The 13,120-nt window shown below is 57.6% G+C and overlaps 1 protein-coding gene across 1 annotated transcript in view; it reads left to right on the top strand.

Moving 5' to 3' along the window:
• LOC122374757 (tyrosine-protein kinase Dnt-like) overlaps positions 1–12,756 on the top strand; it is a 39,304-nt gene extending 26,548 nt beyond the window's left edge. The window contains exons 6-9 of the mRNA XM_043353711.1: positions 5,004–5,156; positions 9,048–9,207; positions 10,687–10,823; positions 11,791–12,756. Of these exons, the coding sequence (XP_043209646.1) occupies positions 5,004–5,156; positions 9,048–9,207; positions 10,687–10,823; positions 11,791–11,902 (562 nt within the window). The 3' untranslated portion in view covers positions 11,903–12,756. The remainder of the gene's footprint in view (positions 1–5,003; positions 5,157–9,047; positions 9,208–10,686; positions 10,824–11,790) is intronic.
• Positions 12,757–13,120: the final 364 nt, after the last annotated feature.

The following is a 13,120-nucleotide window of genomic DNA, read 5'->3' as shown; positions in this document are numbered from 1 at the left end:
GCCCATCCGTCCGGCACGCTGCATGGCCCATCCGTCCGGCGCACTGCATGGCCCATCCGTCCGGCTACGCACTGCGCGGCCTCTGTGATGTGGCTGCGGGTGGCGCCGCGCTACTACGGACTCACGGAGGCCGCAGTTTTATACTGGAGGAACAGCGAAAATGGAACTAGTCCATCCTACCACGGGCTCACGGAGGCCGCAGTTTTATCCTGGAGGAGGTGGGCTAAGCTGCATCACGGAGTCATGGGAGGTCGCAGTTGGTCCTAAATTGTGTCTGGAGCAGCAGCTCGGCCGATCAGCGGCTGTCGGCTCCCCTGACTCCTGAGACCTTCCTCAGACCGGCGATCTGGAGGGCAGATGAGGCAAACAGTTCTCTGATAATGCTCCGTCACATCCCGTAATGCTGCCGTTGTGATGTGACATGTCATGACGTGATGAGGTGCGCTCATTGAGCCTGAGAGGGTGCGGCGGGCAACAGTACACACTGACGCAACGAGCCGGCGACGTCCCTTCCCGGGAACTGCGGCGGCGTCCGGCGGCCAACGAGCTGTTTAGGGACGGCGGCACGGTGAGGCAAGTCAGCCATGAAACTGTATGTTTTCGGAGAGATAGGAATTGTTGCAGCTGGACGCATGACGTGGCGGCACCAGGCCACGTGAGCAATGCGGCAGCCGCCTGCAACTGCAGATGTGGCCTTGCAGCTTCGCGGAATCGCCAATTGGAGACGTTCATAACTTGCCTCGTGACGGGACACGATGATGTTCAGGGTGTCGGTGCGTTATGAAGCCGCTGTACTTTGAAATAATTCTGCCGATCATGCGGACCGGCCAATGAACTCTGGTGTGCAGTACTTCCTTGTGGCGGATGCTGCGGCTGGTGCCTGCTGTCAGGGAACCGCCGGCATTCAGGGTGCTCGAGAATGGCACAGCGGCTCCTGTCAGTCAGACGACCGCCAGTGGAGCGGACCCGCTGTGGGTTTTGTCATGACCTCGTGCGGTACGTCTCAGCCGCTGACAGGCACATGCGTCAACAAACGGCACAAAACGTCACCATGCCGACAAAAAACGACAGAGATATGTAAAGCCGCCGTCTTCCACTGGCTTCACGGAATGACGCACATACGTCAACGCCGCAGCCGAACGGCAGCCTCCCCATAGCAACTGCTCGCGGCGCGGACTTGGTTTGAGCCGCGTACATGCTGTGTGTTTGCACAGTGAAGCAGAGCACACATGGTGGAAAAGTGACGGGAACCGCCCGCCGGTGTGTGCCGATCCGGCCAGAAGCGCCCGTTCCCATGGCTGTGCCGCTTTGATCCAGCAAATTGCTGCGGCAGGCGGTACCTTTTTATCCTGGCCGCTCCCATCCTGCATCTCGCTGTCCTCAGCCGCTTATCCCAATGCTGCATCCTCGACGGTCTTTCTCAAGCAAACCATCTCGCTTAGCATAGTTGCCATGTTGGTGGTAATAGTGGATCAGTATGCGATAGGCCTTAGCTCACTCCAGGCTAAACCGATCGACGGTTGCACCGCTCGCGTCTGCGTGGGCCGATGAAACGAACCGCCGGGCGCGACACACCGGTCCGACGGGGACCACCGGTTTCGGCGCAACGGTGCGACTCGGTCCGTTTGTGGGGCCGACGAACCGACCTCCGGCGCGGCGCGGCGGCTGCAGTGGGCGCCGTGGGTGCGTCGGTGATGGTGTGCGAATTTCGCCGGTCATTTGGAGCCACCTGGCAGCGCCACCGGTGATGTGGGATGTGGATCAGAAGCGCCGTCGGTCCGCCCGCCGCCGCTGCGGCCAGGGTTTATTGGTTTTCTCGGCACGTGCCAAACTGTGAAAAAGATCAGCGTTCGAGGCGACGGAGACGCCTCGTTTCCCGCGGACCCAGCAGATTTCACGCCGCATGCTGGTTAGACAGCGCGAGCGCCAGACTGTCTCAGCCGCGATAGCTCGCCCTAATAATCCACATAGATGCCTGGAGCATTTTTTGAAGTGCGGGAGTCAAATTTGTCGTGAAATGTTCGAAGGTTAGATGGGCTTTTTTTCCTGTGACCGAGAAATCTAATAAAAGGAACAACATCATGAAATTGTCAACAAGTTTCACGGAGGTATAACCAGCATGTCATTGCTCTTCTCTGGGTTAAGTGTTTGGAAATAAAAAGCGAGAAAAGTGAGTCTTCTGAGTTAGCAAAGGCTAGATCCATGCTTGTTCACATTCTTCTTAAAAGCGTGGCACTCACATTTCACATGTCATTGGGCCTGATAACTTGTTTTACCGAACTTCTCACTTTATTTTCTTCCAAACAAAGCAAATAAACTTCCACACAAAGCCACCAGCCACAGACAGCGACCCAGCGGCCAGCACCCCTCACAGAGGATGAATTAATCTCCCCTGTCTCCGTGAAATCGCCGCGTCCTCCCTGCCTTCACTTTACAGCAGCGCCGTGGGGATTTTTCCATGTCCCACCCCGTGGATCGGATGTTCCGCCGTCGGTCGAACCGCCCGTGTTTTGTCACTGTGTCGGCGCAATCTGTCACACGCGTCGACGTGTCTTCCAGGCCAGTCCACATGACTGGTCAGCCTCGCGCGGTGCGCCGGTGCCGCCCCTGCCCGCCGCGCGCCGCGTATTTACGTTGAATAAGCCGCGCGTCGGCCGAATTATGTGGGAACAGAACGCGGAGTGATTTATCATTTTGGTAATCCGTCCTGGGACATTGCCGGTTATTCGGGAGGTGTGCGGGCCGCACGGTTTGTTGTCAATCACAGAGACGAGGCTATTAAATATTAGCATATCGCGGCGGGATCGGATCGGTTCGGTCGGGCGGCGTGGCGCCGGAGCGGCGAGCTCAGCGCGCAGACTGATGAGGTGGCCATTGAGACTGGACGGGCGCCAGCTGGTGTGTGCGTCCCGCGCACTTCATCAGGTTCAGTATATGGCCGGGCATTGAGGCGGCTCGATGGTGCCGATCGCGACACCGCCGCACAACGGATCGACACCGGTCCAGCCTCCGCAGACATTTCACCCGGCTCCGCCATATGCTGCGATTGCGAAAAAGATGAATGGGATCTATTTTCACGCGATACAAAACGTCGACTTGGCTCGACAATGGCTCTCAGTCTCGCTGTGGGGTGTCGCACTGAAAGCCTGGCGATATTTTACTGTTTGGCTCAAAATACCCGAGTGTCGCAGGCGCGCCACGCATCACGCAGCCGTCACGGCGGCCCCGGGGGCGACATTCCGGACTGTCACGGCGGGATGTGTCACACTGTCGACACGCCACGCCCGAGTCTCGGACGCCGCGCGTTGTGCGCCACTCGACACGCGAAAGCGGCGGCGACAAAAGCGGCGCTGCGACCGACAAAGTGGCGCTCCGCCGCGGTGCGGGCCGTGTCGCTGTCGGGAGGTCTCTCCCACGGGCTATTGTGCGCGGCCGGACACCTGAGCGCGGCCTGTTCACGGGTGCCGCGGACACGGCCGGACACGGTGGAACTCGGAGCGGCCTCCCCTGAACTCGGGCCGGGACAGGCCTGCAGGGACGGGTTCGAGTGAACTCGGACACAGACATGGCGGTAGGGATGGACAGGGCCGCCGCTGAGCCCGACCCGGACATGTCTGCAGGCACCATATATGAGCATATACGTCCGCTGTGCATTTCGAGCCCGACGCACAGTAGCAAGCATGAATCCCTCGGGCGGACAAGACGCACACTTGCATGTAAGTCACATGGCACAGGGTGGTCGGACCTGCCCGACGGCTCGCGTTGCTGCATTATATTGCGGCGCTACACTTATTACCACTGACCAGGACGTCTGTGACCGTGTCACGTACTCGCGCATCGCTGGTACGCCGGGTCACGTCCCCACAGCGCGACCCGCGGCCACGGCGCGTGCACAGCACACGTGCATGTGCGGTCCTGTGCACAGTGAGCGCGGACAAATGGCGGATCGCGGACCGGCTGACCTGAGTACGTGTGGCCGACTGCTCAGCGTGCTGTCATCGGCGACTTAGCGTGCTGCGGAGGGCCGTGACACGCGCGGGCGGGCCCACCGACTGTCCGACGGCCGGCGGTCGCGTGCTCTCCCAGCCACCGCCCCTGGTCCCAGTATCGGCGGAGCCCGCTCAGATAATGGCTGGGACGTCACCTCCTCAAAAGTAACCACCCCGCTATTAGCGCTACAAGATAGGAGCACTCGGAGACGGGTGACAAGCTCCACCCATTGCGGCGCCTCCCGCCCGATCGTCGTCTCAGGAAACGAGCAGGGACGTCGCGCGTCACCGGCGCCGGCGCCACCCAGCGCCGCGTTTGTGTCTGGTGCGCCGCTCTCGTCTCGCGACGGATTTACGGTGTTTTCGCTGGGTCGCTGCTGAGCGGCGCAGAAATAATGGGCCACATTATCACCCTCTGAGAGCAGCGATTTGGACTGATTTAGATCTGACTGGCCGACGCAGAGTAATAATAAATACGGAGGCACGGCTGTCTGTGCAGCCATGTGCTACAGAACATGCCTTCGGCGCGCGGGATGGTGGAACCCAGCCCAAAGAGGCGGCTCAGAACGGTCCCTGGGGAGGCACTGCACGAGGGCGCGGCAGTACGCGGAACCCCGGCTCCGGACGCGGCGTCTGTTCGTGAGTTCGTGAGCGGGTGACAAATATCCGTGAGAAACTGAGCGCTGGACGCCGGCGTGATGCAATAAATCTCGGCAGGCTTTCCTGGTCCCCGCTGCGGGGGTAAGGAAAACAGCCGCGTGGCGGAGACCACGCCGACCACGCCCACTGCAGTCGTGAGCAGCTAACGTGTTTGGCTGTCACAGGCTCTTTAAAAGGCATTAATCCTTAGGTCTGTCACGGATACCTATCTTTATTAAGTTTTTTTAGCAGCCTCACCGAAGAAAGAACTATAGAAACCCATTGCAACCTACATGCATATGTTTCCCGCCGCTGACCGCGGTATCTGTCTTCCCCTTGCTCAGCCACTGACTCCCTGGTCTCTCTGTTCGGCAGGTTCCTGCAGACGTGCAGCTTCGGCTCCCGCAGCGACGTGCGCACGCTGACGGTGCGCGACGTGGTTGACCTGGCCGAGCAGGTGACGCAGGCGCTGCTGTACCTGCACATGCAGAACATCTGCCACACTGACATCGCGGCGAGAAACTGCTGGTGAGTCAGGCACTTCGCGCAGCTGTCTCGGGCGCTTTGGCGACATCACTGTCAAGGTTAGGGAGGTGGGATGGCAGAGAGGGTGAACCCAGGCCCAGCAATGCAGAGAAGTGTTTATTTCCAAATTCGGCTTCAAACTGCTCTGTCAACAACATTCCGTGCTGGCACCGTCCACAGACGAACTAAGCGCCCTTGTTGGTCCAATTATCCTTCAACGAATGGGGCCAGAGACTGGGCGCTATCTCCCCAGACCCGCCAGACGCACCAGTATCAGCTCAGTTTCCAAGTCTGTGTGGTATTCCACCGAGGTCATCTCAGTCTGTCCCGGGATGTTAAGTACAGTGACGACGTCGCAATGCCAGTGACACGAGTGAAGTCACCCCTGTCTGTGACATCTGGTCCGTCTCGGGTCACTATCTGGAGCTGTCCTCTGTCCACGGTCCCCGGCTCAGCCTCTGGCGGCCCTGTCCTCCCCTCTCGTCTCCGGCTGTCCCGCTCGCGGAGCTCGTGTCGGATATCTTCATCAGCGCTCCACGACCACGCTGAGCCGCCGAGCCGGTGCCGCCACCGCCGACTTTTTGCCTCAGCCGGTCTGTGTAAGCGGACGACCAACAACAAAGTCGTCATAAATTTGACGGCGCGCATAAATTGCGATTTGCCTGTCGACCTCCTCTGACGTTGAAAAACATCGCGCGCAGTGGGTGAGGTGAACTCACCCAGAGGGGGGGGGGCTCGCGGGGGGAGTGATCGATGAGGTGTCGGGCAACGCAGAGGGCCGGTATGTCATGGGGCGGCCCAGTTTTAGACAGGCGGGCCGGGCGAACACAGATGGCGACCACCGCCCCACCCTGCGCCCGCTGCGTGTGGAAAGGAAACACCGATCGCTGTATTGCTTGCTTTTTTCGTCCCAGAAAATTGTTCGAGACACTTGTGGATAGATGTCCTCTGTTGTGATAACCATCTCATCTTTTCTCGAATCGCTGAAACTAAACAGATCCTAAAGAAATAGACAAATGGATCCAACGCTATCAGAACCTTCGGCTGTTACAAAGATGTCCCCAACCTTATCCGACCCACCGCGGGCTCAATCCGCGCCGACCTGTGTCCGATTACCTCCTGGTGGGACGGTGACAGACGTCAAATCTCGGCGTGCGTCACCACTCAGGGCCCCCGTGCCATCTCCGCTACCGAATCCTGCCGTGGCCTGGGAGCGACACCACCTGGTGATGGCCGGCGCCGTGATACCGCCGATCCCCGTGCGGGCTGCGCAGCTGACGGTCGGTCAGCGCTGGGGGAGAGGAGGGCGCCGTGACAGCCCGGTCAGCGCTGGGGACGGGGAGGGCGCCGTGACAGCCCGGTCAGCGCTGGGGGCGGGGAGGGCGCCGTGACAGCCCGGTCAGCGCTGGGGGCGGGGAGGGCGCCGTGACAGCCCGGTAGCGCCGGGGGCGGGGAGGGCGCCGTGACAGCCCGGGGAGGGCGCCGCGATAGCCCGGTCAGCGCTGGTCAGAGCTGGAGAGGGGGAGCCAGTACGACCTGCACAGAGCTGGGGGCGCAGTGGGTTCAGTCAGTGCCGGGACGCCCTGGCGACCCCGTCAGCGCCGCGCTGGGGTCCCGTGACATCCTGGCCAGCGCGCGGGCGCCGTGTGCCCAGCCGGTCAGACGAGACCTTGGCAGCGGTCGTCATGGGCGTCAGCGCGACAGCGGCGTGTTAGCGTTGTTAGTCACAGCTGACGCTTCTGGCGGAGGGAATGAGGGCTTAATTTGCGCCGAATGAAACTATGATGACACTCAGAAAGCTGTGATAAATAGCTTTATCATAACTCATAAGTGTCATATTATGCAGGTAGCAGAAACGATGGACGCAAAAGGACCCAAATGTTTCTTTACGCTCTCGAGAAATAATGAGGAGCGTCGTTAAAAAACCGCGCCTATGGGTGTCGCGGAGGGGTTTTACCCAACAGACGGCTACGGATGTTCGCGTGATGAATTACGATAATTTAAGGCCTTTCGAGGTCATTAACGTTGTTCGAACGCTGTCGACAACCGTTCACCGTAAATAACAATGAATGATGTGAGATTCAGCAGGGCTCTGAAAAAATCGTTCCGGTGTCTATGATAATTAGATTTGGTGAGGGCTTCAAGGCATTGGAAATGTAGTTTTTTTCGAACACGTCTAAGTGGACGACAATTCACTGCAAAAAGACATGACTGCATAAAAAATTGCATTCATCACGAAACCTATAAAAATAAAATCACAAACAAATCGCTGCATATCACTATGAGCGGGCACGCTTCAATCTCAGACCGTCAGTGGCATTGCTGCACATTGCACAGTGCGGGGCACTGAGCCGCGCTGGCGGTGTGCGGTGACCTGGCAGTTTCCGCACCCGTCACGGGCCGTGACGCGTCTCCCACCCACCGGTCAGCTGACCGTGACGGCGTGACGGCGTGCACGCCGCATCACGGCGTCACGGGCCGCTCCGAGCTCCGGCGGGCGCTGGGACTGTCACACGGCAGTCCGCCGGTCAAACCAGGTCCTCTGCCGAGTGGCCGATCACTCAGAGGAATACACGAGCGAGGCTGACGGGTCAAAAAAGAGGCCGCTTTGGCCGGTCAGTATAGTGAGCCTCGCTAATGATTGGGCTAAGACTCTGCTTCAACCGAGTGAATCCGAGGGAAGCTTAGGTTATATCTGGTCAATCTTTGGATCCAAAAGTACCTACCAGGACGAGAACGATAATGGTAGAACGATAATGCCTGGACATTAAAGACGGCTCTGCAGCCTATGACCAGTTGAATGTCCGCCTCGCAGTGTCAAATTAGAGTTCCCAGGACGGCTGGACGTCGGCCTCGGGCCTGCGATCGACATGATGCAGAGCTGCAAAAGAATGGTTATTTGCAGCTGAGGGCATGACTGGCGTGATTTAGTGCCTGGCGATTTCAAGCACTTCGGTGCTCAGTTTCTCCAGTGGGGAAGTGGTCATCAGCTTTGTTGCATTTATGCAAGTCCTCCCAATTCACACATAAACATCAATTCACATATGGGTGTGTGGAAAACCAAAAGTTATGCGCACAATAATAATGTTATTGTTATAATAACCCTGTTCGATTTTGTTAGCAACCCCAGAATCTCCTAAATCAATCCAGTGACGTTGCTGATAAGATAAAGATGCATGTTTTGAACTGCTCGTCCAAGGTCACGCATATCACATCTCACTGCACCCTGCACATCCAGCCAGGCCCGGAAGTCTGGCGGTCTCCATCCCAATTCCGATAGCGAGCCGCCAGGCGCCGCGTGACATAAGCCAGCTGATCGGGAACAGTGGACCGGCAGCCTGTCCCGCTCTGACGCGGCACATTCATCGCACCGGATCAGCATAACTCAATCTGGTGGTTAGCGGCTGCGGCCGACCGGAGACCCGCTGCATGCCAAACATGCGGTCGGACGCGTATTCAGCAGGATGACACAATAACCGCCGCGCGGCGTCCAGCTCACAATCCGATTAACCTATCAGCGCGTCACCGCACCATCCCAGGAAAATCTCCCGCGTCCGGCCGATCTGTGTCAAGGTGTATCGCGCGATCTACGTGTTTCCAGTAGCGGCGAGCTCCTGTCGCCGGCTGGACACGGCTTCCTCCTGCCATTTCACCCAACTATCGTCATGATTAATCTTGACAGTAAAAGTCGCCGGCGCGGGCGGGGCGGAATGGACGCCAGCTCTGGGGGCGTTTCTTCTGACGCTGCGTGCCGGGCGGTGATCCGACCTGTCAATTACCCCGCGCAGTGCCAGGAGCGGCCAGCGCCGGTGACCTTTTTGCCGGGGCGTCGCCGCCGGCAGGTCGCCCGCTGTCTGTTAGCCGGCTGACGTTTTCCTCCTCTCTGTCCCGCAGCATCGACGACACCCTGCACGTGAAGCTGGCAGACAACGCGCTGGCGCGCGACCTGTTCCCGGAGGACTACTGCTGCCTGGCAGACAACATCAACCGCTCCATCAAGTGGATGGCCATGGAGGCGATCCTCACCAACCAGTACACACCGGCCTCAGATGTGGTGAGTCGATGGAAGGCGAGAGAAAGGAGAGCGTATGTGTGTGTGTGTGTGTGTGTGTGTGAGAGAGAGAGGGGGGGGGGGCGAGGGAGAATGGAAAGGAAGAAAGAGGGAGGGAGTCTTTGTCGCACAGTGTCACAAGGCAATATAGCCTGAGAATCTCGGAAAATCGTGCGAAAACTTCTCAAAGTGCGGGGGTCGCAGCACAGCCGAACATCATGCAGCGCCCAAGTCAAATGGCCGTCACTATCAGATGACAGCTCCTGCGTGGTGGCTGTCAGCACGGTGACTGTATCTGGTGACAGGCTCGTTTGCGACAGCCGTCAGCCCGGCCGACGGTGCGCCGCCGCACGTCTCCGGCGAAAGCACGTGATCCGTCGATTGTTTCGACGGCACTAAATCTCGGCGTCGGAGCTGACGTGAGGTAGTGATGTGCCATAGCTCATTCGTCATATCGCGGCGCGATCCGGCCGGAGAGTGGGGCCGCTGCAACCGGACCGGGTCGCTGGAACCGGACGACTGCCGGCCATCTGATGGGGCGAGTCCATCTGTCGGACGGCAGCTCGGGGCTCCCTGGAGACGGACGATCCGTTACACAGTCACCCTGAATCACCCGCCTACTCTCCGTTTCGATATGCGCCCCGGGCGCGGTTCGGATACCTCGAGAGCTGTCGCCTCGGGCAGTTTATGGAAATCCGTTCCGATTACGGACCTGAACGAGCCCCGACGCTCATCTCCCTCGGTCGCCGATCGTCGCTCCGTAATGGCGTAATGCGTACTTGCGCTCCCGAGTGCCTGGTCGCTCGTCGGCCCTTGGTCACGAGATGGACACAGGTGCTCGTTAGGGCGAGTCGAGGAGGTGCGTCTCTCGGCGCCCAGACAACCGCTGGCCCACCTGGCAACAAACGTGACTGGGAGATTCCTGGGCGTGGGACGGAGGCGTGGGGTCGGCTCCAGGACACTGCTAGCGCGCACTAACGCATTCAGCGATTGTAGCTAATTGAGTTCCGTGCGACAATGGCCCAGCGGCCGGCTTTGAGTGTCGGAAGCAAACATGTTCGAGGACTTGTTGGAACGGTAGTCGGGCTGCTTGTCTGAGATGTTTATCGCCGAGGTTTTGACGAATCCTGTGTCTGTCGACCCTGATGTCCCTGTGACTGAGCCCCCACCCTCCTCCCGCAGTGGTCGTTCGGCGTGCTCTCTGTCTGTCTGCCACCCTGCTGTCCTGGGACTGAGCCCTCCGCCCTCCTCCCGCAGTGGTCGTTCGGCGTGCCCTCTGTCTGTCTGCCACCCTGCTGTCCTGGGACTGAGCCCTCCTCCCTCCTCCGGCAGTGGTCGTTCGGCGTGCCCTCTGTCTGTCTGCCGACCCTGCGGCCCTGTGACTGAGCCTCTATCCTCCTCCGGCAGTGGTCGTTCGGTGTGCTCTCTGCCTGTCTGCCGACCCTGCTGTCCTGTGACTGAGCCTCCACCCTCCTCCGGCAGTGGTCGTTCGGTGTGCTGCTCTGGGAGCTGACCACGCTCGCGCAGCAGCCGTACGTCGAGGTGGATCCGTTCGAGATGGCCAGCTTCCTGGACGAGGGGTATCGGCTGGCGCAGCCGCTCAACTGCCCCGACAAACTGTGAGTACCACTGCGCCGCCCTCCGCGGGCCCTGCGGCCGGAGGAGGACAGAGGGTAACACTCCACTCGTCTGACACAACCTCCGCTGGAGGAGTGCGGAGTAGCACTCCACTCGTCTGACACAACCTCCGCAGCGCAGTAAAGCTGCAGAGATGATGCCGGCACGTCGTAATGAGCGTTAATGGCCACGTCGCTACTGTGTGCAAGATGTTCATTGTCAAGTGCTTCAAATGTGTTTGTTTTGACTGTTATTTACTACTTATTTGTCCTTGTCTTTTGTCATCAATTTGCAATGTTCATTCCTTCAGCACCCGCCCATTGTGAAGTTTAGCTTTATAGCGCTAGCGAGTTTAGATCTGGATGGTAATGGGTTAATTTGCGGGTGTGCAGTTTAAGTGTGTCTTTATTACTGACAGCGTTGCACGACGTAGTCCCATCGGTGTTCTACCGTAGACCCATTCAGCGTTCAGGGAGCCCGTGCTCCATCTGCAACTGCTACTGCGTACACCGGACCTGGGATAGTATCACGACGTTGACTACCGAAGAAGCGTGCCTCAGGAGTCTTATGGCTCACTAAAAGTGCAGTAAACGCTAGGAAAAACACGCTCTACGGTTTTAATATCTCTCACTTGGAGCGCGATGACATTTTGGCTCTTGTCATTTATGCCTTGGTAGTTGCATAGGGCGAATTCGCTAGCGCTATAATCCTAGATAATCTCTTGAAGATAACGATGAGAGCACCTTCATAGAAAGGTGCTTGCCTGTTGCGAAAAGGCGTGGTAGTTTTTAGTGTTATTCGAAATTACTGAAGAAGTAGTAGGATGCGTCGATGTCCCGCACTATCGGCAGCGCCGAAAATTAGAAGAGTATATACTAAGATACGCCCACCGGATGCTGACGTGTTGAACCTCGTTTTTACCGTCTTGTATTTTTGCCGTCATTGATTGTGTGTGGCCGTGTGTTGCAGGTTTTCCGTGATGGCAGTCTGCTGGACCCGGGAGCCCGAGGAGCGGCCCACTGCCGAGCAGATTCTGGATTACCTGCACAGCTTCACCAAGCAGCTCAGCCACTATCTGTGAGCGCCGCCACTTCCTCAGCTTCGGCACGCCGCGGCAGGGACTCTGTTTTACACACGACCCTGTTCAGCTTCCGCTGCCGCTGCTGCTCGCGAACGTGCACCAGCCTATCAGCGGCAGGGCTGCCGTTGTCAGGCAGCCTGTGACGGTTGTGCCGCCGTTTGACGCGACGCGAGCTGTGGCACCAGTTCAGTGCAATATCGATTGCATGTTATTTGGTGGAGACGAGAGCGACTTTCGACGCGGATGTCAGTGCGGACTGCGGACCCTGTGATATATTTAGGTGTGGTCCGAGGCCGGCAGCCGAGGGGCGCCAGAGAGCGGCGACCTCAGTCGCCGCGTGCGTGTTATATGTGGATGTTTCTACCCCATTTTCTAGTCGGACGCAAGGGGTGTTGTGGCGGATAGGATGCTGGTCAGATCAGTGTAAATCGGGTCAGTTCGTTGACCGACAGTGGATGTTTTGTACTATGGTGTTACGTATGCTCGTTTCTTATAACAATGTGATGTCACTAAACACAGACAATGCTTTTTGCCGCCGTCTTCTTTCTTTTCACTATCATGGAACTTGGCTCGTGGCGCTGTATTATCATCTAAAGCATGTCTCCAAATGTTTCTCCTCCCCCGCACGACCGAGATGTCTTACCGACTGTTGATGTTTGCTGATCTGTGCGTTACAATCAGAAAACTGTCGGGCATTCTCGGCTTCATGTGAAAATGTGAAAATTTACAACTCATCTTTTATGTGATGGGGAAGTGTTTCACTACGTAGGTAAACGCCATGCCCGGGAAGTGTGAAACTTGGTGCACGCGCACATTCAAATGCTCTCAACACGAAATATAGATGGATAACAAACGTTCTTTTGTAGTCGAAAAGTGACCAACTGAGTTGACCAAGGTATGGGTGCATTGAGAACAGTAAAACAGTGAATGCTATTCAGTTTTTATAACTGTTTTGTTTCGAGCATCCAAAGCATTAGTGATATCGTCAGCAATAAGCGCACTTTCTCGCATTTGCACCTCGCAATTTCAATCCAATCAGGACGATGGAATACCATTACAACAAAAACAAAATGCAGTTGGAGCAAATAACTTGGCATGAATCACTCAGTCAAGCTGGGAGACAGCTGTTTGATGTCCGCCAACAGTGGTGATACCAGTTTGATGTCACCTTAGACCAGAAAGGCCCTAAATCAATTGAATGCGTGAACGATTAGCTAA

This window comes from Amphibalanus amphitrite, unplaced genomic scaffold, assembly GCF_019059575.1.
Source record: "Amphibalanus amphitrite isolate SeventyFive unplaced genomic scaffold, NRLGWU_Aamphi_draft 000040F_arrow, whole genome shotgun sequence".
NCBI lineage: Eukaryota > Metazoa > Arthropoda > Thecostraca > Balanomorpha > Balanidae > Amphibalanus > Amphibalanus amphitrite.
The sequence above is the reverse complement of the archived record's forward strand: the minus strand, read 5'-3'. Positions and strand labels throughout refer to the sequence as shown.